The sequence below is a fragment of the Biomphalaria glabrata genome, chromosome 3, assembly GCF_947242115.1.
Source record: "Biomphalaria glabrata chromosome 3, xgBioGlab47.1, whole genome shotgun sequence".
Taxonomy (NCBI): Eukaryota; Metazoa; Mollusca; class Gastropoda; family Planorbidae; genus Biomphalaria; species Biomphalaria glabrata.
Window position 1 is genome coordinate 25,165,277 of NC_074713.1, and position 26,122 is coordinate 25,191,398.

General features: G+C 32.5%; 2 protein-coding genes across 5 annotated transcripts; one reads left to right on the forward strand and one right to left on the reverse strand.

Moving 5' to 3' along the window:
- The first annotated feature begins 2,311 nt into the window (after positions 1-2,311).
- Positions 2,312-15,424, forward strand: LOC106073379 (translation initiation factor IF-2, mitochondrial-like). 4 transcript variants are annotated; one of them, XM_056024158.1, is made up of 17 exons: positions 2,312-2,457; positions 2,752-3,073; positions 3,211-3,310; positions 4,167-4,229; positions 4,653-4,761; positions 4,991-5,151; positions 7,830-8,006; positions 8,520-8,569; positions 8,859-8,948; positions 9,236-9,360; positions 10,198-10,276; positions 10,370-10,495; positions 11,459-11,687; positions 12,652-12,789; positions 12,924-13,088; positions 13,514-13,657; positions 15,119-15,424. In XM_056024158.1, the coding sequence occupies exons 2-17, from the start codon at positions 2,852-2,854 to the stop codon at positions 15,289-15,291; spliced, it is 2,151 nt and encodes a 716-aa protein (XP_055880133.1). In that variant the 5' UTR covers positions 2,312-2,457; positions 2,752-2,851; the 3' UTR covers positions 15,292-15,424. The 4 variants fall into 4 exon arrangements, with proteins under 4 accessions (XP_055880133.1, XP_055880134.1, XP_013089366.1 ...); XM_056024159.1 differs by having other exon boundaries at positions 2,328-2,451; XM_013233912.2 differs by having other exon boundaries at positions 2,330-2,544.
- On the reverse strand, positions 15,418-26,103 carry LOC106073380 (thioredoxin-related transmembrane protein 1-like). The gene is made up of 8 exons (XM_013233914.2): positions 25,898-26,103; positions 21,025-21,140; positions 20,838-20,883; positions 20,533-20,661; positions 20,390-20,435; positions 20,125-20,226; positions 17,599-17,691; positions 15,418-17,487 (listed from the first exon to the last, which is right to left on the reverse strand). The coding sequence occupies exons 1-8, from the start codon at positions 26,047-26,049 to the stop codon at positions 17,335-17,337; spliced, it is 837 nt and encodes a 278-aa protein (XP_013089368.2). The 5' UTR covers positions 26,050-26,103; the 3' UTR covers positions 15,418-17,334.
- Between the last annotated feature and the right edge of the window lie 19 nt (positions 26,104-26,122).

Below are 26,122 nucleotides of genomic sequence, written 5' to 3' on the forward strand. Positions count from 1 at the left end.
GCTGCATGGAAGTCAAAATATGAATTATTGCCACCAGTCTTGAAGTCAGCTTGTAAAGAATGCTAAGAATTGAATGAAAATGCTGTCTTGATATCTTGTTTGTGCTGTTATATTTGTCTTTTGTGTTGGTTAATTATTCCATGAATAAAAAATAAAAAAAAGTTAATTGTGTAAGTTTGATTTAAGAATAAATGATCAGAGCATGCAAGTCTTATATAGTACGTTACCAAAAATTGTATTGTTTGATAGTGTTCAAACCCAAAAATGTAATTTAACTTGTCCATTACTTTATAAATATGTTGACATTATAGCTAGATGTATATAGAAATCATGCACTGATTCAATTATTATAATTTCCAAATAATTCTATTGCTAGATCTAAATCATCAGTGTGAAAGTAGACCTATGTAAAAGGTTAAAAATCTCATACTAAACCATTGAGCTGCATTTGAACAAAAAGGGCATTATAAACAAAAAATCACTAATGAATTTGTTTTAAACTACAGTATTGAAAAACATTAAAGATTATTCCTAATTAAGCCATAATAAAATTTAATGACTGAACCATCGGAGACAGTATTTGCATGATAATACCTAATTGAGCCCTAATAAATATTTCAGTTACTAAACCATTAGGGCCAGCATCGGACCGATAATGGCACAATAAGGGTTATCCCTAATTGAACCCTAATTAATATTTCAATTACTAAACCATTATGGCCAGCATCGGACCGATATTGGCACAATAAGGGTTATCCCTAATTGAACCCTAATTAATATTTCAATTACTAAACCATTAGGGCCAGCATTGGACCAATAATGGCACAATAAGGGTTATCCCTAATTGAACCCTAATTAATATTTCAATTACTAAACCATTATGGCCAGCATCGGACCGATATTGGCACAATAAGGGTTATCCCTAATTAAACCCCAATGAAAATCTCAGTTACTAAACCATTGGGGCTAGTATGGGCTTGATTAGGGCGCGATTCTGGAAATCCCCAATGAATCCGGAAGTGGGTTTACCCATTCTGGGCCGATATTGGCACGATTAGGGTAGCCCGTATTGGTCCCTTATGGGAACCTAATGACGCCAATGTGCAAACGGTATGCGCGCCCATTAGGGCGCGATTTGGGCTATTTAGGGCTGCAATTAGGGCAAAGGGGGATAACCCTAATTAAAACTGATACTGGGCCGTAATGGGCATGTTTATAGGGTTGTCTTCGAGTCCGAAAATTAATGAGGATTGAATGAGGATTGCAGTATTCTCCGTGGGTACGCAGCCCCAGCTGACATATTTTTTCTCTTTTTCTCTAAATTATGAAAAGCTGCGTGAATGTGTGTGTTTGTGTGTCACAAGTTTTAAAAACAAAATGGAATCAATCTTTCTTTAATGCGTAGCTCTTCATTTTGGACTTAAAAATGTTAACTAACAAAACCAAATAAATATTGTCTTTTTTTTTTCTAGAGAAACCCGCAAATATCTGTAAAGGCCTATTAAAAGTAGGCCTACATATAATTTGAAGAGAATTAAAAACAAAACAAAACGTTTTTTTGGGGCTGGGTTGAAAAGCAACATAGAGCCTATTAAATATTTCAATTTAGAATTTAGAAGCAGAAAAAAGTCAGATATTGTATGTTCGATTAACTTTGTGTGTGTGTCGGGGGGGGGGGGGAGTGTGTGAGAAAAGGGATATATAATACAATTTACGGGCCATATAATTATGTGTGCGTGTTGGGAAGTTCACATTCCTATCAAAAGTCTATGTGGTTGAGAAAGGGTTAGGGAGGAAAGAGAGGAGATATGGAAGAATATGTGAATAGAAAGATAATTTAAGATTCTGCCATGTTTTTAAAATTAGTTTCATATGCTATAGAGAGAGCTATGCGCCTAACGGCGCGGGAGAACCTATTAAACTAAGTCTAAATAATTAAGCTATATAAACAACATGTTAACATAAAAAAAACAACAAGGTTAACATTCATTGATAATATATAAAGATGCATGACTAGATTAAACCTATATGGCTTATAAGGACACGAGTAGGACTTTCTTTTTTCAGGTAACATCTATATTTTATAAGGTAAGATACGATTTTAAGAATAATAATGTTTATTATCCATTGGAAATAAAATTTAAAGTTCTACCCGCTTAAATGAGGTCTACCGTAAACCCATATCATTTTTAACTCTCGAAGACCCTTTAATTTAGAAGTCTGCTCTATATAGACCACTTCGGGAATCACTGATCCAAATATCTACATCTACTTAATTTTAGTTTATATAGGGGTGGCATATGTGGCATATTTTTAAACTTCTTTAAGTAGAGCTCGAGCTCTTGAGATGCGCTCTTGACTGAGACTCAAGTCTAGCCAATAGAATCTAGATCTAGAGATCTAGATCTAACTCAACTCTACTATGTTCTTAAACTTAATGGAAGAATTATAGTTATAGTATTAGCTATTATCTCTTGTAGTGTAGTTAAGGAATTCTTCACTTTCCAATGATCTGGAAATGACTATTTTGAAATGAATTGGAAGGTTTTGCTAGGAAACCTGATTTTTACTTTAAAAAAAAAATAAATTAATAATAATAATAATTAATTAATTAATATCACTGAATATTAATTTAATATCACATTTTATTTATTATCAATTTAATCAAATTATGTATATAGGGCTTAGCCTAGCCTTAGGTTAGTTAAATCAGTTTAACTGATATTATTTGCGTAATTATTTTTGTTACAGCTCAAAGACGCATTGAATTTAAGATAAGAAGCATATAACTCAACACATCCACTCAGAGTTTAGACTTATCATATGATATATACATAGATCTACTCTTACCATGGCTACATGGTGCCTTCTCGGAGGGCTCTTAAAACGCATCAAATATGGAAAGATCTCCAATGATGTCTTCAGTGCTATTAATCGGCTACAAACTTCAGAGCATAAATTATTCCTGCGCAAGTTGAATATTTGGAGTTTTTATATTAATAGTGCAAGAATGTTATATACATCCAATGTTTATCTAGGTCACAAGAGTCCAAAAGGAAAAATTTCTAAGAAGGTATTACAGTACAGTATGTTTAAATTTTTAACTTTAGGATAATTTATAAGTTTGTTTTAGAGTAGCGTTAAGTATTACATAAAATCCTAGAGACTGCAAAACACAATGCTGATAGACTATTATTTGATTTTTTATAGGATCCTTTAAAAACGAACAAGTCTATTAAGCTTGGAAGAGCTTATATTCATGAGCAGATGACAATAGCTGAAGTTGCAAGAGCTCTAAATAAACCAATAGGTACTAATTGTACATTTGTAAAATAGAATATTTATATTACTTGTTGTCCATTTACACAGTTTGCTATGTCTGTATTTGGTTGTGTTTTTATTTAAGAAAGATGGTAAGTAGTACTATATAATGATTGTTTACAAAGGTGTCATCATTAAATGAAAATCTCTGAATGCAACTTTGAGCTAAGGAAAGACACTAAATGGGATGAGTGGGAGAGGCAGAAGCATCGCTGGGTGAAGTAAGTAAATCTAATAGTAGATAAACTAGAGAAATGGAGATTAATTTAAAGAAAAAATTATGTTTGATTTTTTGTTGTTGACCACCCTTGTAGTCTTATCAAATTAAGAGACAACCAGATTTTGATCTAGTTATCAAGGAAGTTTAAAAGCTGGATCCAGTCTGGATTACAACTCCATTAACTCAAAATGCATACAGTACACCTTTTCTAAAGGAATATCAGTTATTATTATTTCTGTATTGAAATATTATGTATATAAATGGATAGTTCCTTTGTTATATGTCATAGCCAAAGATGTGAATTGAACTCCATGGCTTTTTTTTTTACATCACTGTGCAGAACTAAATTTGATACATTACAGGTTTATAACACAATTAGAAATCAGGTTACTTTCCTCCTATGACAGGGTCTGAAATGTTGTGTATAGTTACTTACAATATATAAGATTATTTGATTGGTCCAAACTAATGGAAATTCAGTATGCCCATGAATATTGGTCTAGTTATGTTAGAATCAAACACTATGTTTATACAGAATAAATACAAAACCTAATATAATTAAAAGGTTGCATTTTTGGAAGTGTTACTGTGCCTAACTAATACAATGCTTTCTTATATCTTATAGATCATGTCTATGAAGTGTTAATGCTTATACCTGACACTGAGTCCTATGATCATGATGACTCAGGTTAGTAAAAATACAATCAAACCATATTATGCAGAGACTTTGATAAAATTGACATATAAAAAGTCCTATCTTATATATTTGGAACACTAAACAACTCTTTATGAATTGTTTGATGTTAACTAGTAGCAAAAGGAGTTTGTATTACACACACACACACACATGTTTCATAACTTTATAATAAACACACATGAATGATGCATTTATCTCTTAGAAAACAAAAAAGAGATCTATAACATTATGTCATTGTTCATTTTATCCACCTGGTATATTCAAGTTAGTTTGGTTTCCTCATCCCCTGCCACTCTGTAAAAGGTTTGAATATAGGATAATGCTTTATAGAAAAGAAAATTTGTTTGTTTTATTAATACTAAAACTATAGCTCCATCTCAAGAAAGTAAAAATGAAACATATTTGTCATTACAGTACTACCTCGTGACATTTTGGTTTCTGTTGTTAAAAAGTCTGGCATGATTCCTGAGTTCATAAGTAACAAAGTAGAGAAAGAAGAGGAGTCTGGAGATTTTGTTAAGCAGTAAGTACACATCTTTGATAGAATCTTTATTTTTGTAATCCAAACAGTAAATCCTTTATAATAGCCAAATATTGAGTTATGATAGACTTAATGGTATTCCACTGAGACCTAATTTCAATTTGTATTGATGAAAAATGTTTGCTATTTTATGACACTACCAATTTTCATCTTTTTATGAATGAAAAATTAAAAAACAAATTCAAAAAATAAATGATTGATGAATAAACAGAGCTCCACCAGACCCAAGTGTTCTGGTGAAAAGACCTCCAGTTGTCACTATCATGGGTCATGTAGACCATGGAAAAACAACACTCCTTGACAAATTACGAAACTCAAACATAGTGGATCAAGAATTTGGTGGCATCACTCAACATATTGGTGCTTTTAAAGGTTTGAAACTCAATGCTTTCTTATCAGTAGTCAATGAAAAAAAAAAAGTAATATTTTCTATTTAATGTTAGTCCTTGATAAGCCATATTTAATATCCTTAACACTGATGCCAGACAGAAATTTGTGACTTTAGAATTTCTGCCAGTCTTGAGAAAAAAATTACTTTAGCTTTAATGGGTAGCAGCATAGTGCATGTCAGCTTCTTGGAAAGAAGTAGCCTATCAGTGAGTGGTTTTAACTGCATAACAGAAAAATGATAATGTGAGACATATCAGCAGTGTACATGTCTGTTGACCCATATATCTAAAGCCATAAACATTAAGACTTTTTGGTAAAGAGGATTTGTATTCAAGTGTTACTATCAGACCATGAGATCATAAAAATACACAGTCAGATAAAAGCAGTAGCTAATACAAAACCCAAAAGAAAAATCTTACTCTGGAATAAATGTAACCTGACACAACTACACCAAGCTGCACTAAACTTTCAACAAACATTCTTATTAGAAAAAGACATTAACCAACCAGTCGATGACCTCTGGAATTTCATTAAAAACCATCTTAAAAGCATTATAGAAAATCATATACCAACTAAATACACATCAAACAAAATAAATAAATGCTGGTTTAATTATAGACTAAAGAAGCTTTGTAAACAGAAGGTAAACCTATATAAAAAATTTAAAGAAACTAATGCAGAAAGAGTTTACAAAAAGTATACAAAAATTAAACACTTAACCCAAAAAGTAAGCAGACAGCTGCAGAGTGAATACATAAACAATGTAATATCTAAAGATAACAACAAAAACCTATGGTCATACATTAAGTCTAAGAAAATGGAAACAACAGGCATAGCGCCATTAAAAGATGAACATAACATAATACATAATGATAATGAAACTAAAGCAAACATCCTAAACAAATACTTTGCATCAGCATTCTCAGCCCCAGGAGACAAAGACATATTACTGAATTTGAGCCAAGTAAACAACATAGAAGATATAGTAGTACAAGAAAATAGAATTCAAAAACTATTAGCCAACACCAAACCAAATAAAGCTTCTGGACCTGATGGTATTCCAGCTAGATTACTCAAAGAACTAAGCAATGAGCTAGCCCCAGTGTTCAAAATACTCTTTCAGGCTTCACTTAACCAGGGCAGAGTACCAAAGGACTGGAAAGAAGCTAATGTCACCCCCCTATTTAAAAAAGGAGAAAAATCTGACCCAGGAAACTACAGACCAGTATCACATACCAGCATCACATGTAAAATCCTAGAACACATAATATGTAGCAACATCATAAACCACTTAGACAAACATAATGTCCTCACACCATACCAACATGGCTTTAGGAAATATAGATCATGTGAAACACAACTAATAGGACTAATTGATGATTTTTCAAAAGGTTTAGATAATAGTGAACAAATAGATGCTATCTTACTAGATTTTTCTAAGGCTTTTGACAAAGTACACCACCATAGTTTGCTTAAAAATTAAAATATTTTGGCATTAATGGTTCACTGCATCAGTGGATTAAAGATTTTCTGATAGGGAGAGAACAAACTGTAATAATAAATGGCTCTAAATCAACACCAATAACAGTAAACTCAGGTGTACCACAAGGAACAGTATTGGGTCCACTACTATTTTTAATTTACATAAATGATTTACCTAATTGCATTACTTCAGGAACAAAAGTCAGATTATTTGCAGACGATTGCATAATATATAGAACAATAAAAACAACACAGGACACAGATATTTTACAAAGAGAATTAGATGAATTACAGAAATGGGAATCAAATTGGAGCATGTCTTTCCACCCAGAAAAATGTCAGTTGTTAAGAGTAACAAAAAAACTAAAACAAATTAATTCCACTTATCTTATTCATGGCAAACCAGTAACACAGACTAAAAACGCAAAATACCTAGGTGTTATAATAAATGAAAAACTATCATGGAATCCACATATTGATGAAACTACAAAAAAAATCAAACAAAGCATTGGGATTTATTAAAAGAAATTTCTATAAATCAAATAAGAACATAAAACTAAAATGTTATTTAACCTTGGTTAGGCCAATAATAGAATATGCATCCTCCGTTTGGGACCCCTCAACTCAAGAAAACATTAAAAAACTGGAACAGACACAAAATAGAGCAGTGAGATTCATAACAAACGAATATTAACATTTCACTAGAGTAACACCTTTAGTAAAATCACTAAATTTAGAAAGCCTTCAAGACAGAAGGCTCAAAAGTAAAGTAGCAATCATACATAAAACACTGAACCATAATCTTCAAATACAAAAACAAAATTTAATAAAATACTCTGAAAGACACAAAGATAAAGGCACATTCCTCGTCCCATATGCTAGGACAAATTTGTACAAACACTCCTTCTTCCCTAGTGCTATTAGAGCATGAAATGGGTTGCCTGAGCTAGCCAGGAAAACCAGTGACTTGGCTGAATTTAAGTCATTGGTTAATATGCATGACTAAATGCATGATGCGTAGGACGTAATCATCTTCTTTTTTGAAGTAACGTCTGTATTATATAAGATAAAGTTACTAAATTTATTATAATAACTTCATTAAGATCAGCTAGACATGTGTACCTTTTCTACAAGAAAAAAACAACAATAATAAAGCATATTTATAAAAATCTATCTAGTTATCATGCCTTCTGGGGAATCCATTTGTTTTTTGGACACTCCTGGCCATGCTGCATTCAGTGCTATGAGAGAAAGAGGAGCTCATCTGACAGACATTGTTGTACTAGTTGTGGCTGCTGATGATGGCGTGATGCAGCAGACTTTAGAATCAATACATTATGCTCAGGATGCTGGAGGTCAGAGTTTGCAGTCATCTTTTTACATTTCTTTTGTAGCCTATCTAAGCTTGAAGTGAGCAAATTTGAAACTTAATCATTAAAAAAAATATTTCTTAAAGATATTCTAAAGAAATTTCCTAAATATTCATTCTTAAATTGTTCTATTACTTCTAAATCAAAAGGTAATTGTTCTTTAATTGAATAATTTTCATCAGCAGTAGTAATTACATTAATTGATTGAATTGGACTATTAAAAATCTTTAGTAGCTTTCTTAAAATTTATCTTTAAATCAGTTCCTACATGATAATGTGAGATAATGTACCGTTGACCCCTTTATTCTCCTGGCTTTTTTATTTATCATACATTTATATGATGAAAATTGAGAATAATTTTTACATTAAATCATATTTAAATGACAGGTACATATTAAATAAAAAGCTAAAGTGTAATGTGGAAGGGAGGGGCTAGTTAGTTTTCATTTTGATTTAATAAATATTTTGTAAACTTCTGTTGTTTTTATCCTCTGACAGTTCCAATAATTGTTGCAATAAACAAAATAGATAAAAACAATGCTGATGTGGTGAGTAAACATGTCTGTCAGCTTATAAATTTTAGAATTGCTTATTTTATTGGTGCATAGAAAAGATATGATTTTTACTTTGCTGAGCTGCCTCAGTTCTTCTTTAAAGAAAGCTAACTTATTGTGTGTCATTTATACTAATATTAGACAGAGTTGCGGCAGGATAACTAGTGTAATGTAAACATTTTAACAACTTAATTTCAACAAAATTAATGTATATCATTTAAAATATTGTACGAAGGTTTTAACTCTACCTATTCTTTTTTTATTTGTTTACTGACTATTCAAGGCCAGAACCAAGCAGATGTTATTGGAGCATGAGATACAGCTTGAGGAGTTTGGAGGGGATGTCCAAGTTGTGCCAATATCAGCACTCAAGGTCAGGATCAACATGGATTAAATTGAAAGTTCCCTTCTAAACCAGTGGATGTATTGAGCTCACTCGTTTCTCAAACATATATTTTTACCTATAAGAGCTAGTTGGATTTGTGGACATTCAATTAAATTTGGTTCTCAAAATGCTCAATGAAATTAAAATAATCTACCCTTTATTGATATTGAGAAAGAACAATGTATTGTGGGAAAATGAAACATACAGAATAGAAAATTATTTTGTTTTCATAATTTAAAAGGTTTTTAAAAATCTGCAAATTAACCTTTTTTCAGGGAACTAACTTGATGGAGCTACAAGAAGCCATTGTGACACAGGCAGAGCTGATGAATTTGAAGGGAGATCCAGTTGGTTTAGTAGAAGGGAGAGTTGTAGAAGCCAGAATTGATGAGAAACGAGGGTTAGTTGCTACTTTCTGAACACATTAACCAATATCAATATTATCTAGGACTTTTTGTTGAAGAGTAGCAACTTTCACTTAATTATTTAAGACTAAAAATAAAAAAGGAACCAAAGTGTTAGCAAACATTTTGAAACACCTTCACTTAGTTTAACTTTGTCTCTAGAGCTGATCATTTGATTCAAATATTAATAGTTTTGACAGATGTTTGCAATTACATGAGAGTACACATTAGACTACTATTATAAGAATTTAACAACAATGTTGACAAAAGACATTTCATTAAAATTTTTTTAAAGTTCTTTACTATCAGCATTTAGAATTCCTTCCTAAAAAAAATGCTTATCAATTTGTACCTTTTTTTTAAAAAATATATTTCTACTTCATACTTGGTCATATAAATGTAGATTGGAGATTTTCATCATTGGTGGATAACTATAATCAGCTAGCTATGTGATGTACTCTGTGTACATAGAATATTAAGTGCTGATTAGCTATGTAATTTAGAAGATCTACAATACATTTTGTGCACTTTTTAGAACTGTAAAATCAAATCTCTAAGCTCTTTTACTTGTAGCACAAATAATTTGTGTTTTGTAGTTGGCAACAGTGATCTTTTATTATAGCATCTTTGTTTAGAGTAAAAAATTGATTGCAGCATTACCCAGTAATTTTAACACTTTAAGTAGTTTAATTAGTTCGTATCAAGTGAATACTATTAACCAAAAACATTATTGTTATACATAGTCACATTTTATCCTTACACCTTTAAAATATTGGTTTGTAACTATTAATAAATTAAGGTGCTACAAACTCAAAAAAATCATGTTTTTATAGGCGCCTGGTGACGGCTGTTATCCAGAGAGGGACATTAAAAAGGGGTGACTACTTGATTGCTGGTACAGCCTGGGGCAAGGTAACGCTCTTAATACTTAAAATACTTGAAGAGAAATTAGGAATTGTGCATAAAGCTTTATGCTTAATCCTGATTCTCTTTTTTCTCATCAAGGTGAGGGCAATGTTTGATGAGTTTGGTGATCCAGTTCAAGCTGCTCCACCCAGCACACCTGTTGAAATTTTGGGATTCCGAGAAATACCTTCTGCAGGTGATGAGCTTTTACAAGTCAAAACAGAGGTGAGTTTGTCAATAGTAAAATCAACTATGTAAGATGTATAGGATTATCATTACATGATGTTACACTAAGTGGCATATCTAAATATTTGGTATGATGAATTAAGTTTATAACTTATTAAATAGTTTTAGTTTATTGTTAAGACTTACATTTTCTATTAATAAAAGTGTGTTGTAGACTAGTAATAAGGTTTGTCTTGGGAGTCCAAAGATTTATGAGGAGTGCAGCTTTTAATGTGGCTACACAGCCCCATCTGCCACCCAACATATTTTGCTACATCTAGCACAGACATAATTATTGTCCGCCAGTGGTTGATTTAATTTCTCTTTTTGCCATCTATGTCTGACCTCAGCAAGGGATTTTCTTTGGTCCCAAATGTGTATTCTGTGGCCTTTGTCTTGTTCAGAAGCTGCCTGCAACCAGGTGCTCTCTTCCATGTCAGCTAAAACAAGTTGGTGCCTAAGGTGGTCTTAAAACATTTCGTGGGGCATCTCTGTTACCTATTCCATCTTTCAGCTCACCAAAGAAGACTTCCTATGCTCACCCCCAATACAGGATTAGTGCCCTGCACAGTGTAACTGTTGGACCATAAGAAGTCCCTCTGTACTGTCCATTTTCATTGATCTTTGGGGATGAGTAGGTTTTATTGGGTGACTTCTGGAACATGACTTGTTTTTCAGAGACTTATAGATAAACTAAAAGAGTCTGCAACATATTCAAATTCGATGACTGAGTTGGAGATGATGTTCAGTGTGAGGTAGTAGGGTTGTAGACTATAAAGCCAAAAAAAAGTGAATTCTTTAATTAACATACCCTTTGTTGACATTTGTTTGAAGTGTAGCTTTCTATCCTTTGTAATACAGCATTGGCCTAAAAAAATTGTTTTGCAAACAATTGTGGAATAGTTAAAGCTTGTTAAGTAAACTTTTTAGAAATGAAACTTTCAAGTATTCTCAAACTTCTAGTCAGAACTCAAGTCAGTCATTGCTTGGCGCCAGGAACAGGAAAAGAAAAGGAAACAGATTGAGGACTACACTGTGATTGCAGAAAAACGAGAAGAGCACTTAAAGGACTACAGGACTGCATTGCAGGCTAGAAGAGAAAAGGGCATTCACAAGGAGAGAAGGAAAGGTCCTAGACCTAAAGAGATTGTTACTGACATTGATGATGTTCATTACTCAATGGTTCTTAAAGGTCAGTTATTCATTTATTATTATTATTATTACTACCCATTGGCTTCACCTGTTGATTTGTTCCCATTCTTAACATTGTTTATTTTGCTATGGACGCCTTCCATTTTTTTCTTACTTAACAAAATTTAATGGACCCACCTAACTTTTTTACTTATAACAATATAAAGTTAAATACTCCTCTATACATTCCTTTGGTCAGCTAATTCTGGTATCTATAATGTTGACTTGGACCAGCCATAAATTTGAATATCCCTTCCCCCCTTAACTTTCCTCCTTAACTAATAGAGCCTAGTCTTATTTACACTATATTCTTCTTCTTCTGCTTTTCAGTTCTTATTTGAAATATTTTATAAGCTCCATAATATTTTTTGTTTTGGGCTACTTGTTACATCCTGTAAATGCTCTCTCCCCCCCCCCCCCCACCTTTATGCTTTTTACCTTCAATAAAACTGCTCCCCTTTTGGCCAGTGTATACGTTTTAATTGGAATGGCCCGCTTGAAATCGCCCTCCCAAACACATTCACTTCTAGCCTGTGAATTCTATATCATTTATCTCTCCCCCCCATCCCCCCATTTTTTTTTTTTTGCTCCACTGCAATTTCCTCAAAACACTTGAATTTTAGTATTTGTTACATCTACTTGGCACAGCCCAATTTATTACACCACCCCTCCAAAAAAGTTTTTCCTCATAAGTTGTTGTCTATGTACACTAATATACATGTAATTTATTACAATATTTATAGACATATTGTTACTTATATATTGCTATTGACTAATTGAATGTGTTTGTTTTTTACACAGGTTTGAAATTTGTTAATGAATACATTTTAATAACACTTTACTGTATTCAGTATTAATAAAAAATGAAGTGGAATATTAATTTTGTACTTAAATATATAAATGGCATCTAATCTGAGCTTATTATTGAAACAAGATATATACATTTTGTATTTATTTATTTGAAGGTGATGTTGATGGTTCTGTTGAAGCCATTCTTGACACTCTGGATACCTACCATTCCAAAAAATGCCACTTGGACATAATACATTATGGTGTTGGGGCAGTCACAGAATCTGATGTTGAAATGGCAGCAATATTTAATGGTAAAATCTTTAGTTATTAGGTTGACAGTTTTGATGGTTAGATATAATGACTTGCTTAAACTTGTTTGTTTTATTTTTATCAAGTACACTGCACTTTGGCAAGAAACTTAATGCTGTTTCTTTCACATTTGCAGGGGATTTGTTTGCTTTCAATGTGATGGTACCAGTTAAAGTAGCAGAGTTGGCAAAAAGTAAAAAAGTTGTCATCAAGAAACATAACATTATCTACCGACTTTTTGATGACCTCATCAGCAGTATCAACAAAAAGTTGCCAAAAATTGAGGAACATGTTGTCACAGGTGACATTAAAAAAAAAGCAACTTAAATGCTAAGTATTTGAAAGTTAGTGTTTTCACTTCTGACTTAGATGACAATAAAAACATTGATGTCATCAGAAGCTGCATTGCTCAAAGTTGTCTGATACATTCAAATTAAGAAATCTCTTTAATTGATAAAGATATTCTAGCTGAAAGTGTTTTATTATACTGCTGGCTAGACCTAATGTATTACAGCATTATTGATATCTAGATTTTAAATTAAAAAAAAAACAAACAAGAAGTTAGTGAATGTAACTTAATATCCTATTGACTTTATTTTCATCACATCGCCTTGAGCTTACATTATGTTTTTTAACAGTGCTCTTTAAATTAAATTATTATTATTATTGATTTTTATATCTTTGTGACATAATGGTCTTGTGTTCTGTTACATTGGATTGTCTCAGGAGAAGCCAAAGTGTTGCAAGTATTCCAGGTCACCTTACCCAACAAAACCAAAGCTAATATTGCAGGCTGCCGCTGCACTAATGGTGTTATTTCAAAGAAACTTGGAATTAAAGTTTTGAGGAATGATGAAATTGTGTACACAGGTCAGTTTTATTAGACAGTGAAACCTAAAAGTATACAGGTCAGTTAGAAATCAGATGTGTAGCAGAGACCTGTAGGTTTACTTGCTGGTAGGTAAACCCCTGGAAACTTAGTTCTGTTCAATACCAGTCAACTTTTGGGAAAGTCTAGTTCTAGTTTGTTGGAAACATGACAAATCATTTGCTGACAAACTGTTCATGACATTAATTCACCTGACTATTTGCCCACCCAACAAATGGTTCACTTGGTTTACCAACAATCCATTCGTGACAAATGGTTCACTTGGTTCACCAACAATCCGTTCATGACAAATGGTTCACTTGTTTCACCAACAATCCGTTCATGAAAAATGGTTCACTGACATTGGCTCAGACAAATCATTCACTGGATAGTAACATTGTTAATATTATCATTACATAATCTATTTATTTAAAGTTATTCTATTTGTGTGTGTTTGCTTAGTTTTTTTCTTTAATCATATTGCAAGAACATTTTTCATTTCTCAGTGATAGTCTAGCAATGACAACCAAATCACAGACAAAAAAGACACACACAAATATGTATCATATATAAATCATTATTAACTATAAGTTTATTCCACATTGAAATATTTTTTAAATATTGTTTTTCCAATTTAAATAAAAATTAAGATTGAGTAAACTAGAACAAAAAAGTCAAAAGGTTGCCTATAATTAAGTGAGGGTCCATTCCAATAGTTCAGCTAGCTTGTTGTCGCAAGTATTTTTTTTTTTGAAATAATACAAACTTAAGTTATAATGTATCAAACCCCTTTATACATGTGCTTAGAATGTTAACAGTATGTTACATCTAGTGAACAATTTGTGAAGCAATAGTCATGAACCAATTGTCAGTGATCTTTTTGTCATAAACCAATTGTTGGTGAACCAGTTGTTGATAATGACATTGGGTGAACCATTGTTCAATGGAATGAATTGTCAGGTGAAAGAATTGTTGGTGAACAGTAAAATTCATAGCACATTTTTGTATTGTCTAAAAGTGCTACTTAAAGGTACCTTTCTCACCTGATTTAAGCCAGGACACATGCTCTTCAAACTTGCACTAATAATAAAGCAACAGGGGAACCTGATTTTCAGGATTTTAGGTTTCATAACCATGTTTGTTACTAGCCTGAAAAAGTATTTTACACTTTGAAAAGATTTATAGATTTTTATCAATTATATGATGCAGAGATATATTCAGGTGTATGTACCCTTTGAAAGAATTTTTTGAGTTCTTTTTGAAATAGTTTTTAGACAAGAATAAAGAAAGGATAGAAAAAGAAAGGTAAATGCATTGGCATTACTTACACAGTGTCATGAACATTTATAAACATTTTTAGGAATGTAAAAACTTTAATTGTATGTGAAGACATTTTTAAAAATGAATATCTAGAGTTTGAATTGAATGTGTGACTTAAATATGTCCACACCTTGTGTCTGTAGGTAAGATGGTTTCCTTGAAGCATTTTAAGGAGGAAGTGGACTCCATCAAGAAAGAGCAAGAATGTGGCATTGGTATTGATGACCCAAAGTTTGCTTTTGAGCCTCAGGATGTTATAACTACCTATGAAATCAAATTAGTGGATCAGGAGGTGGACTGGCAGCCGGGATTTTAACACTTGGAATATTTATTAAGCAACTACTGGACTCGTGTGCAAAATTAAATGCATTTTGTTTTTGTAACATGTTGCAATGAAGCTTGTTTACATTTTTTTTTTAAAAACTAAAATAAAACAAACAAGTCTTGTTTTTATTTATTTATTATGACTGTTCAAATGTGAGTGGAAGATATCAATTATGCAGCATTGAAATAATTTAGCAGAAAACATGGATGCTCAATCAGACATACTCAATCATAAAATTTTAAAACCCACAAAATCTGGCTAAAGGAATACTTTTATTCTATAGGATTTTGTCTTTGCTGACAAAACTATTATTTTAAAAGCCAGAATCATTGACTTAACAATAAATGTTTTAAATATAGAACATGCTCATTACATAAAAATGACAAAGTTTTAGATGAAATGAAATGTTTCAATTACATTGCCAATATTAAATTTAAGATTTCAATTTCATAAGCGTATGATTAAACATGGAATGCTTCAAACTCAAGATCATTGACATGACATTTTTATTTAAAAATTTGTTTTTTTTTCTATTTCTAACCAAACATAAATGAAAACTGCTCAAGAAACATCTACACTGCATTCCACAATCAAATATTTGAAGGAACAATCAAGACACACACAATTTTTGAAATAAAAAAAATGGTAGCTATTTGAAATATTCATATAAAATAATATAAATAAATAAAAATTTATAGTGGGTTTTATTTCCAACTAAAACCATCTTTGCATATCAAATGTTTCTGATACAAAACTTGAAATCTTTCCACACCTGGCTCCAAATACACTCCTGTCATGAGTCCACTGGAGCAAGATGTCACTAAAACACTTATTAGAACTATAAACTGCATGGGAGGAAAAAAATTATCATTCAAACAGCAGCTTGGGAATAAATTCAATTTCCTTTAGCTTAGAAAAGTTTTTTTGACTGGAGGTTTAATAAGGGTTACGTTTGGTCAACTAATGACTCGAATAGCTCAGAAAGTCTTTTTGTTAGTGTTAACATACCAAATACTAATTGTGCATTAATGAAATCTTATAGTGTGTTTTTAATTGGTTGTTTACCATACTTCAAACTAACAGCTAAATGTTGTTTTAATTACTTTGCTTTTTAGTTCTGAAGAGCTATATTAGATTTTACTACTTGGTTGTTCAATATAAAATGGGGAGAAAAAATAAAAATTTTGCAATAAAATGTGTGAAGAATATATTGTCATAATTTAAAAACTGACACAGACAAAAGTCAAAACACACACTAATACACATAGCATTAAAAATACAAACATTATTTCTTTACAATGCATATATAATTATTACAGTTGATAAATGTAACTTAGGATGGCAAATTATTCAGAAAGAATAAATGTAAAACAATTACTGCTTTATAAATACAAAGATAAAGGACATTTATTTTAACATGCTAAGAAGAGTCCCTTTCTAGCCTATTTAAAACCCTATACAATTTTTTTTTCAATCAGTTACCCTTTATAGCTGGATGGACTAAAAATAGCACCTTCACTTTTTGGGTTGTACAATGCTATGAATACATTTTTAAATATGCATAGAGCATTGACTGTAAGTTAAAGAAAAACAAAAGGTCTGTACTTTACAAAAATCAGTGAAATGTTGTGAAGACATTGTAAAGAATGTATAATATTGGAAAAATAATAATTATCACAATGTATTCTTTTACACACACATACACAAAGCTATTCCAAGCTTATCTTGTCAGCTTGTGCATTAACAATCCTCTTTCACATGAGCACAAAGACAATGTTCACATAGCACCTCTTCAATAGGTCCTGAATTAAAACTTCTTAGATACCACACCGGTACTAATAATATTCCCATTGGAGTTTTGTCTACTGCATCAGGGTATCACTAAATACATTTCCTCTTTTGAGAGAAATGACATTAAGACTTTCCATATCCGTAAGCGAAATCAATCTTTATCCACAGAACAAAATATAACATGAAAACAAAATAACATGAAAAGTACAGATACCGGCACAGTCAACAGACAAACAGGAAGTCTCATTCCTTTGCTTTCTGTGTTCTTTTCCTAACTTCACTGTCACTGGCCACCTGTGAAGCAGAACCACTTGGTTCACTAGGGCCTTTAGAGTCTAAAGATGTTTTCTTGGTCTGCTTTTGTTCCACTGTATCATCAATGATGTCATCATCATCCTTTGAGAAGGAAAAAAAACAACAAAAAAAATAAAAATCAATAAATTACTGTGAATTTTATTTTCATGTAGACATTTTTATAATAGTGCACTAAAATAGTTTAAATCTTACTGTTGGGTCATCCTTGGGCTTGTGCGCTAGTCTCTCAGGAGGCAAGGGGATATATTTAGCTGGAAAAAAGTTATCACAGCAAAGAACCAGCAGCTGAGAAGAAAAAAATTTCATTTAAATAATAATTGTAAGTAAAATAAAAAAATTAACCTGCAGAAAAAAGAATTAAACAAGATCATATGCACTAAAATAATATGAATTACTAGCTGGATATTAACTGCTGCCTGCGGCCATAGTTTGGGTATAACTGATCTATTGGATTGGATGTAGATCAAAATTAATAATGGCAAATGTTTCCTTAACATTTAAAAAAAATATTTTGCCACGAAAATCAAAGCAGAGTGTGAAAATGGATATACCCGTTCAGCCAACATATTCATATCTAATATTTAATACTGTAAAAAACGAATTTACCCCAATTTGTTAAAAAAAAAGTTTCATCCTTTAAAAGAGATATATATTTAGGTATTTTTTAAATTTTTAGGGCCTTTCAGCTGTGGGAGGGACATTAAGCATACACAATGGTCTCCGCCATGATCTAAGGAATATTTATGCCAAGTTTTATCAAGATTGATCAGACAGTTTTTATTTCTATGCGGAACATACATTCATACGCCCTACTTTCTGCTTTATATATTAGATACAGATTTACTACTGCAGGTTTGAAAAACTAATGAACTAAGACACTAAAAAAAGTCTGTATTTAACTACTTAGATATTCTACACACTACAATTTGCTGTGATCTTTCTTGTCCCAATACCTTGACGACATGGATGAATATATTCTTCCAACTCTCCTGCTGGTGTAGTCTTTCGCTTATCCCATTCCTTTTCATCTCCTAATAGCCTATTTGTGACTTTTCATTGGCAATACACTCAAGGTGGTCCTATTACACTTAGTCTTCTCTTTTGCAAAGATCATATATAATGTTAATGGAGGCTTGGTGGTTGAGTGGTAACGCTCTTGGCATCTGTACCAAGAATCTCAAGTCCTTGAGAAAAATGAGGATTTTGAACTTCTGAATTCTCAGGACATCTCTGACTCCACACAACTCTAATGGGTACCCAACATTTGTTGGAAAAATAAGTCGGAAAAGTGGGTAATCAAATCCCTCCACTTTTCCCAGAAGGCAGCTGTTCTTAGCAACATATCAAGAGAGAGGCAGGTCCATTCTTTTATGTTATCTAGCCAGCTTTTCTTTCAAAATGCTCCTTCCATAGTAACTTGGAGAAAAGACTTTTGATAGTGAGTCATGTCTTACAATATGACTATAGCAGCTCAGCTTTTGTCTCTTCACAGTATTGAGGAGTTCTTCCTTTTTTCCAGCCAGTGTTGACTTGTAAAAGTATTAACTCAAGGAGTTTTTCCTTTTTTCCAGCAAGTGTTGACTTGTAAAAGTATTAAATAAAACTCATTTGTCTTTTTTTCCTGGTATCTGATACCCAGCATTTATCTGTTGCATTTACTCTAAAAGGGTTGGATTTTTTCTTTCAGCCTCAGTGTTCAGTGTCCAACTTTCACAACCATATAGGAGTACAGAGACCATTAGCAAAGAATACAGTTTTAATTTTACTGGGAAGCTAATGTTAATGTTCTAGATTTTCCAGTTTTCTCATTGCAGCGGATTGCCAGCTTAAACAGGTTTTTATCTCAGCTATTTAAACGAGTCAACTTCTAATGTTGGACATTCAACAGTATGTAATATCTCATACTATCCCCACCTCAAACTAGTATTTTGCTCTTTTCAGCACTGATTTCCATGCCAACTGTTCTAGCTACAGCATCCAGTTTCAAATAGGATCCTGTACCTGGTCTGCATTTTCTCCAATGAGGTCTATATCATCTGCAAACCTGAGATAGGAAATATGCCACCCATTAATGGTCAAGCTATAAGTAAATCCTTCTAGAGTTTCCATCAAATTATGCTCCAGAAACAAATTAAAAAGAGCTGGAGAGAGAATGCATCCTTGCCGCACTCCTATGGATGTCCTAAAACTTTTTCCAATTTGGTTGTTCAGAAGTACTGAGATATTCACATTTTGATATAGGGCTTTAATAACATCAATATTGTTTTTATCTATGTCGAACTCCCTCATCACATGCCACCAAGCCAAACCTAGCCAAAAGCTTTTTTTTAAATCTATGAAGTTTCTCAACAGATTCAAGAGAAAAGCGAGGAGATCCTTTCCAAAGAAAAAGCCTCAGAGCAGGTAGAAGCACTATTGTACAAATATTTAACATCAGACTGAAATGAAAAATGCCTTCAATACCAACATAAACTGATACACAGCTTCATAGGCTTCAATAAAATAAGGGAAGAATATACTGTCATAATTTGAAAATCGAAACAATGAAAATCAAAACACACACTAATGCTCCTAACATTACCATACAATCATTATTTCTATACAATGGTTATATAATAATAAAATAGTTGATAAATTATTCAGAGGTGAAAAAAAAAATTAAAACATGATATATGAAAAAAAAATCAAGACTACAGAAATGTTTCTGAATTCACTTACTAGTCCTAAAATTAATCCAATTATTATTGTCAGAATTGCAAATATCACATAGCAAAGCCATTCTGGGATACCATAAACATCAGTCATAGTATTGTATATGCCCTGAAAAATAAGACATTGGATTTATATAATATTGTTGGCTAGTACACAAATCAAAATGTATCAACAAAATTGACTAGTCTGTAAAGAAATGGAAAATTAAATGAAACACTAACTAATAATTGTTAAGTACTGTGGAAGTAAATAAAGAAAAAAATCAACTCACCCTGATAAACATGGCAGCAGTGAAAAAATTACCTAGTACTCCCATCCTGTCAAACACAAAGAAAATGTACTCAGACTACTTAATTATGACATATATATAATCTAATTTCATTATAAAGAAATGAAAATCTAAGCTTTACTCACTGTATGGAGTTAGGATTTCTGTACCAAGCCACTGGCTCTATAGCATTCCATTTTTTCTCGTCAATTAGAGAAATCAAGTCTGTTGTTTTCCTACCACCCTGATAGATTCTGAAGTTTCCATCTTTTATACTATCACAAACACACAAAAAAGACAGCTTTCACTATGAAATAATCAAAACCTTAAAGACAAGTTTAAGTGAAACTACGATATTAAAGAATATTTTGCGTACTATCCTTAGAATGCTTTGTCATGACAAATTTCCACAAGGATAATAAAGATAATTATTACTATTTAGGATACTTACTGATATAATGTTGGTAGTGAGGTGACAAGAAATCGACCACTAAGACCTATTTGAAAATTAGGTAAAGAGAATTGCATAACACCAATATACCATTTTCAATGAAAGTATAAATGATGTCAATAAATCTAAAAGTTATTTAACTGAAAATAAACTAATTATATTCTTTTTACACTAGAATACATTCTACCTGGATTTTCTGTGACATCAATAACCCCAACAGTAATGTCAAGGTCATAACCCCATCCAGCAAATTCTGTCCACACATCTTTGAAAGACTTGCAAGCTGGACACCATGGTGCCATACTAAATGAATGACAGACAAACCACAAGCTCATATAAATTCAATTATTCATCCAATAGTTCTTATTTTAAACCATAAATATAGAATTGTTTGTCAGATGTCAATGGGAGGAATGTGGGTGGGCTCTGGGAGAGTCACATGACCATGGCTAGCAATGTGGAGGCAAGGTAACACTAGTGAATACTGACTTGAAAGGTTCTTTTTTGGAGACCTGGATGGTCAACATAGAAATTAGATTGGTGCCTGGAAGCTGCTACATGATGGGTGCGGGTTCCTCTGAGCTTATCCATGTTTCACTATATTTTCTTCACCTTCTTCTCACAAAAACTTTGTCACCTTAGTGCTGATGTTTTATGCCATGTTTATTCATTATCCATAAATACCAGTAAAATACAGCTTTCTGATATTAATAAAAAGGTATTAGTGGGTCTAATGAAGAGACATTACTTTAAAGCTGTGCTTCCTGTAAGCCTCACTGCCCTTTAAGCACTTGGTGTGATGAAAAGTTTTCTTTTTTTTTTTTTTTTTTAAGAATAAAAAAGTTTTTAAAACAAAACCAAATGTGTAGAAATGTAAAAAAAAATTAAAAAAAAAAATGAGCATGCACTGCACCACTATGGTAGTTCACCATAATCAAAACTTTAACTTTTTACAATGATTTTCTCAATTCTCTCATTTACTTGCAACCTATTATCTTTTTTTTTCTTTCCTATTTAAGATCTGGACATTTAAGTATATTTCGATTAAAAAACCCCACACCAGCTGGGGAAAACTAAAGCACCATTGTAAAGAACATATAGTATTTTTTTGAAGGCTAGAACTAATTCATACAAGTGCTCTGGGAAAGCAGAGTTTAAGTCTAATTATATGACTAGATTAATACATGGACTAAGCCTCTAAAAACATCTCTTTTGAAGAAATGTATATATGTATTTCATGTACATGCTAAGATGCACATGCTAGTTTACATACATATGAATTTAAAAAATTGTCATAAAAAAAATCAAATATATATATTCAATGTCATTTATTTCACTGACGTTTTTAAATACTATATATATTATATATACTTTTTTTTCTTTTTATATTGTAATCTAGGCTACCTCATTTGATTATACACCCCAATATATTGTTTATTTTGTTAGGTATCCTTCCCTTTTTTTTTTCTTTCTAATTTATTATAGATAGGCCCTGAAGTTAACAATCCCCCATACACAAACTCTAGACAAAGTAACATACCATTGGATGATTGAACCATGAATTCTTTTTTTTTTATAATTCTAGATCTAGATCGTAGTATTTGTTATCTTCAATTGGAATGGCCCACTTTTAAAAATATATAACTAGAATTTATATCTAATAGACAATCTAGATTCAAATTATATTTGATAATAGATCTTAGAGTCTATATATATTAAGTATTAGAATTTAGATAACCTAGCCACTCCTCTAGAATTCCAGCTGTTTCTGTATACAGTAGAATCTAGCTAAAATAATTATTAGATGTATATATTTTTACAATAAAAAATTCTTGGTCCTGACCACTCATAATCCTAATAGCTAAAATATTCGGAAGTGCGAAAGTAAAAAAAGGCCCGATAATTTAGAGATTGCGTTTTTGATGCTTTTTTTTTAAAAATAGGCCGTACTTGGAAATTTATTACACTTTTGAATGAAATGTGAGAAGTTTTAAAGTTGTGTTATCGGACCATGGCCCCCCAATATCAACACTGTCATCATGGCCTCACATAACATTAAACAACGCTATGGCAGTGGCATCCCTGTAATAATGCAGTGGGTACCGAGTCACATAGGTGTGACTTGCAACACCATTGCAGACTCTTTGGCCCACCAGTGAGCGCAAACTCCACCCACTGAACAGGCTGTAAGCTTTCAGCAAGCCCTGGCTATAATACAAAAAAACAGAAATGGAAAAGTGGTTTGAGTGCTGGGACAAGTCCCAAAAAGCGTGTGGAGTCTGGGAGCGCATGAGGCGCCCTGACCGCACTTCCCCATGGTGGAGGCTGTCCAGGCCTGAGCAAGCTATTATAGCACAGTGCAGGACAGGCCACTGTCCTGTTGGCTCATATTTCTTGCGGCTATGGCCAAATTTTGATTCACGGTGCCCCCGCTGCGGGGAAGAAGAGGAAACCGTGCCTCATATTCTGTTTGACTGCCCCAGACTTGCTGATCTCCATCTCGACCTGTATGGCGACATTTATGCACTATGCAAGACAGCAGGGTTTCTGTCCAGGGCTTTTGCAAGAGAGGATTTGAGCCTCTTAAGCCCTTTCTCAAATGGAGTTTGATGATGATGATCGATTACTTTAGACAATGGACTAATTAATGCTTAATCACAATTTTTAAAAAAAGTTATTTATCATTTTTAAATTTATTATAAAATTATTAAATTTATTATAAAAAATAACCCTTTTTGTTTTTAGCAATATAGGGCCCAGGAAAATGCCTCAACATTCATATTTTTTCTTTCACGCTAGATATCATGCCTGGCTATAATTCTACCAAGTTTTATCACGATATCTCCAGCACCTCACTCAAAAAACTTGAAAATATGGTTAGCATTGTGGGCTATGGGATTTACAGTTTCTGATAAAGAAATTTCGTCATAGACGTAAAACCACTTCAGGCCATATATTCTGGATATATTCAAATAGTTTTTGTGTATTAATCACATGCGCATGAATTTTAAAGTGCATTTGAAAAAAATTGTTTCAGACGATTTTGATCCCACTTTCAAAATATTTTGTTATTTTCTGCCATCACAATGCCGCCATTTTGTCCACACTCATGGGACATTTCTTGTAGCTCTAGACCCATTCATCATCATCATCATCACTCCTTTGAGTTCCTCATGGAACTTAGGGCCTCGACAAAAACATGCCACTCTCCACAGTCTCTTGCTAGCTTTTTGATGGTTTCCCAGCTTTTCCCGGTCTTCTCTGCTTCCTCAAGTACACTGCGTCGCTATGTTCTTTTTGGTCTTCCTCTGCGTCTTGTTCCCTGGGGGTTCCACTCTAAGGCCTGCTTAGCTGTGTTGCTGGTATCTTTTCTAAGGGTGTGACAAATCCATCTCCACTTTTTCTCTAAGATCTGCACTTCTATATTTTTCTGTCCACTCATCTCCCACAGTTTGGTGTTTTCTACTTTGTCATACCAGTGTATTTTTAGGATATTTCTCAGGCATCTGTTGATGAAGGTCTGTATTTTTTTTGTTGTGGCTTCAGTTGTTCTCCATGTTTCAGAACCATACAGTAGGACAGCCTTGACATTCGAGTTAAAGATTCTTAGTTTAGTCTTGTTAGACCCATTAATTTGTTTAAATTTAATCAATATTTTCATTCTAAACAAGTGAAGTTCATAAATATAAATGAAATCAGATTTTTGTGAGCTAGAAATTAATTACTAATACTAGATCTACTATTAAATTTCTTTTTTAATAAGTAGATCTATCGTCTATGAAACTTAATTCCAACTTTTTAGCTTTTGATCTGGAGGTGTGTCTCTTCCGGCTTAGCCAGCGAGATGCTCTCATCTTACTTGTTCCATGTCAACCAATGTTAGGTCAAAACGCCACAAAAAAATTAAACATACACTGATACAGTCATAATTTATACACTATTGGAAAGTTCTTTTTTTAAAGTATTTTAATGATGTATATCTATATATTCTAGTAGTAGATCTACTAATAAAAAATTGTTTTTTCAAAGATAAATTTTTTATTTCACCTCCCTAGATCTATAGTAAAGTGCCAAGTTCGAGCGCATTAAGCCCGCTGGCAGCAATTTTCAAGTTTCGATTTTTATAGCAGGGTAACGGTCTGACCTATGAAAAAACTGATGGTATCTCTGAATTCCTCGTCCTTTTTTCTAGAAAAATAGATTGGATTTAATGTATCACTAGGCTTAGTTAAAATTAAATACGAAGTCAAAGAGGTGTAGGGTAAGTATCGCCAAGCGTACTTTTCCTCCAGCGGATTTTTCCCCAGTTAGTAAGCTTGATCGGGTTGATGGAAGGTTCGAACAGATCAAAGAAAATATATCTAAAAACATGTTTTAATATTTAATTTTCACTATAAAGTCATTTTCTTTTTACTCCAGCGCAAGAACACCATCCATTGCACCATTTCCCACCCTCCAGAACTTCAAATAGTCTCTTTAAGCTGATGAGCAATCAGACTTAAAAATAGCCTTAAGCCCATTACCCATTTCCTTCACTACCGGGTAGTAAAAAAGAATAATTCCACACCTCCTGAGTTTGACCTCACCATGAACTTAGCCTTTAAAAGGAAAAGGAAATAGTATGTGTCTGAAGTAAAGAAAAAAGGTGCATTCGCAGTAGCAATATAGTAGTAATTTGGTAAACATTCAAATAAAAAAGTTTTAGCAATAAAAAGTGAACTGTTCGAACCTCTTGACAAATCGGGGCTGCTCGAACTTCGCACTTTACTTTACTCTAACTAAGGACTAAGTCCTCTAAGTTAGTCTAAGTCTGACTAAGTTAAGACCAGTTAAGTCTATTCTCTAAATTATTATTAATATTTAAAATTATAGATCTAGACCTAGACTCTCTATAACTTAGTTAAAACTTAGTATAACTATACTATGTCTATAAAGTTAGTATAACTATAAGTTACAACTCTCTCTGTCTCTCTGAACTGTCTGAAGTCGAGGTTCTGAGTCTCTCAACTTAAAGTTAATTATTTAAAATTAAATTATTAAACTTTATAACTTTAACTTACAATTCAACCATCCACTCTCCTTCCAGTACATTTGTCCAATTGGAATCCGTAATTTTTATCGGTTCTTTAGTTTTATATGACTGTGAAGAAACATTTGCTAATAAATGCAATAAATACAAAAAAGAAACGAGATAGCAATTAATCGAAATCATGATGCCTACTATTTAGAGTATAAAACAAATGATATCCGGAAAAAAAAAGATCTAGTTCTAAGTTTTTATAAAA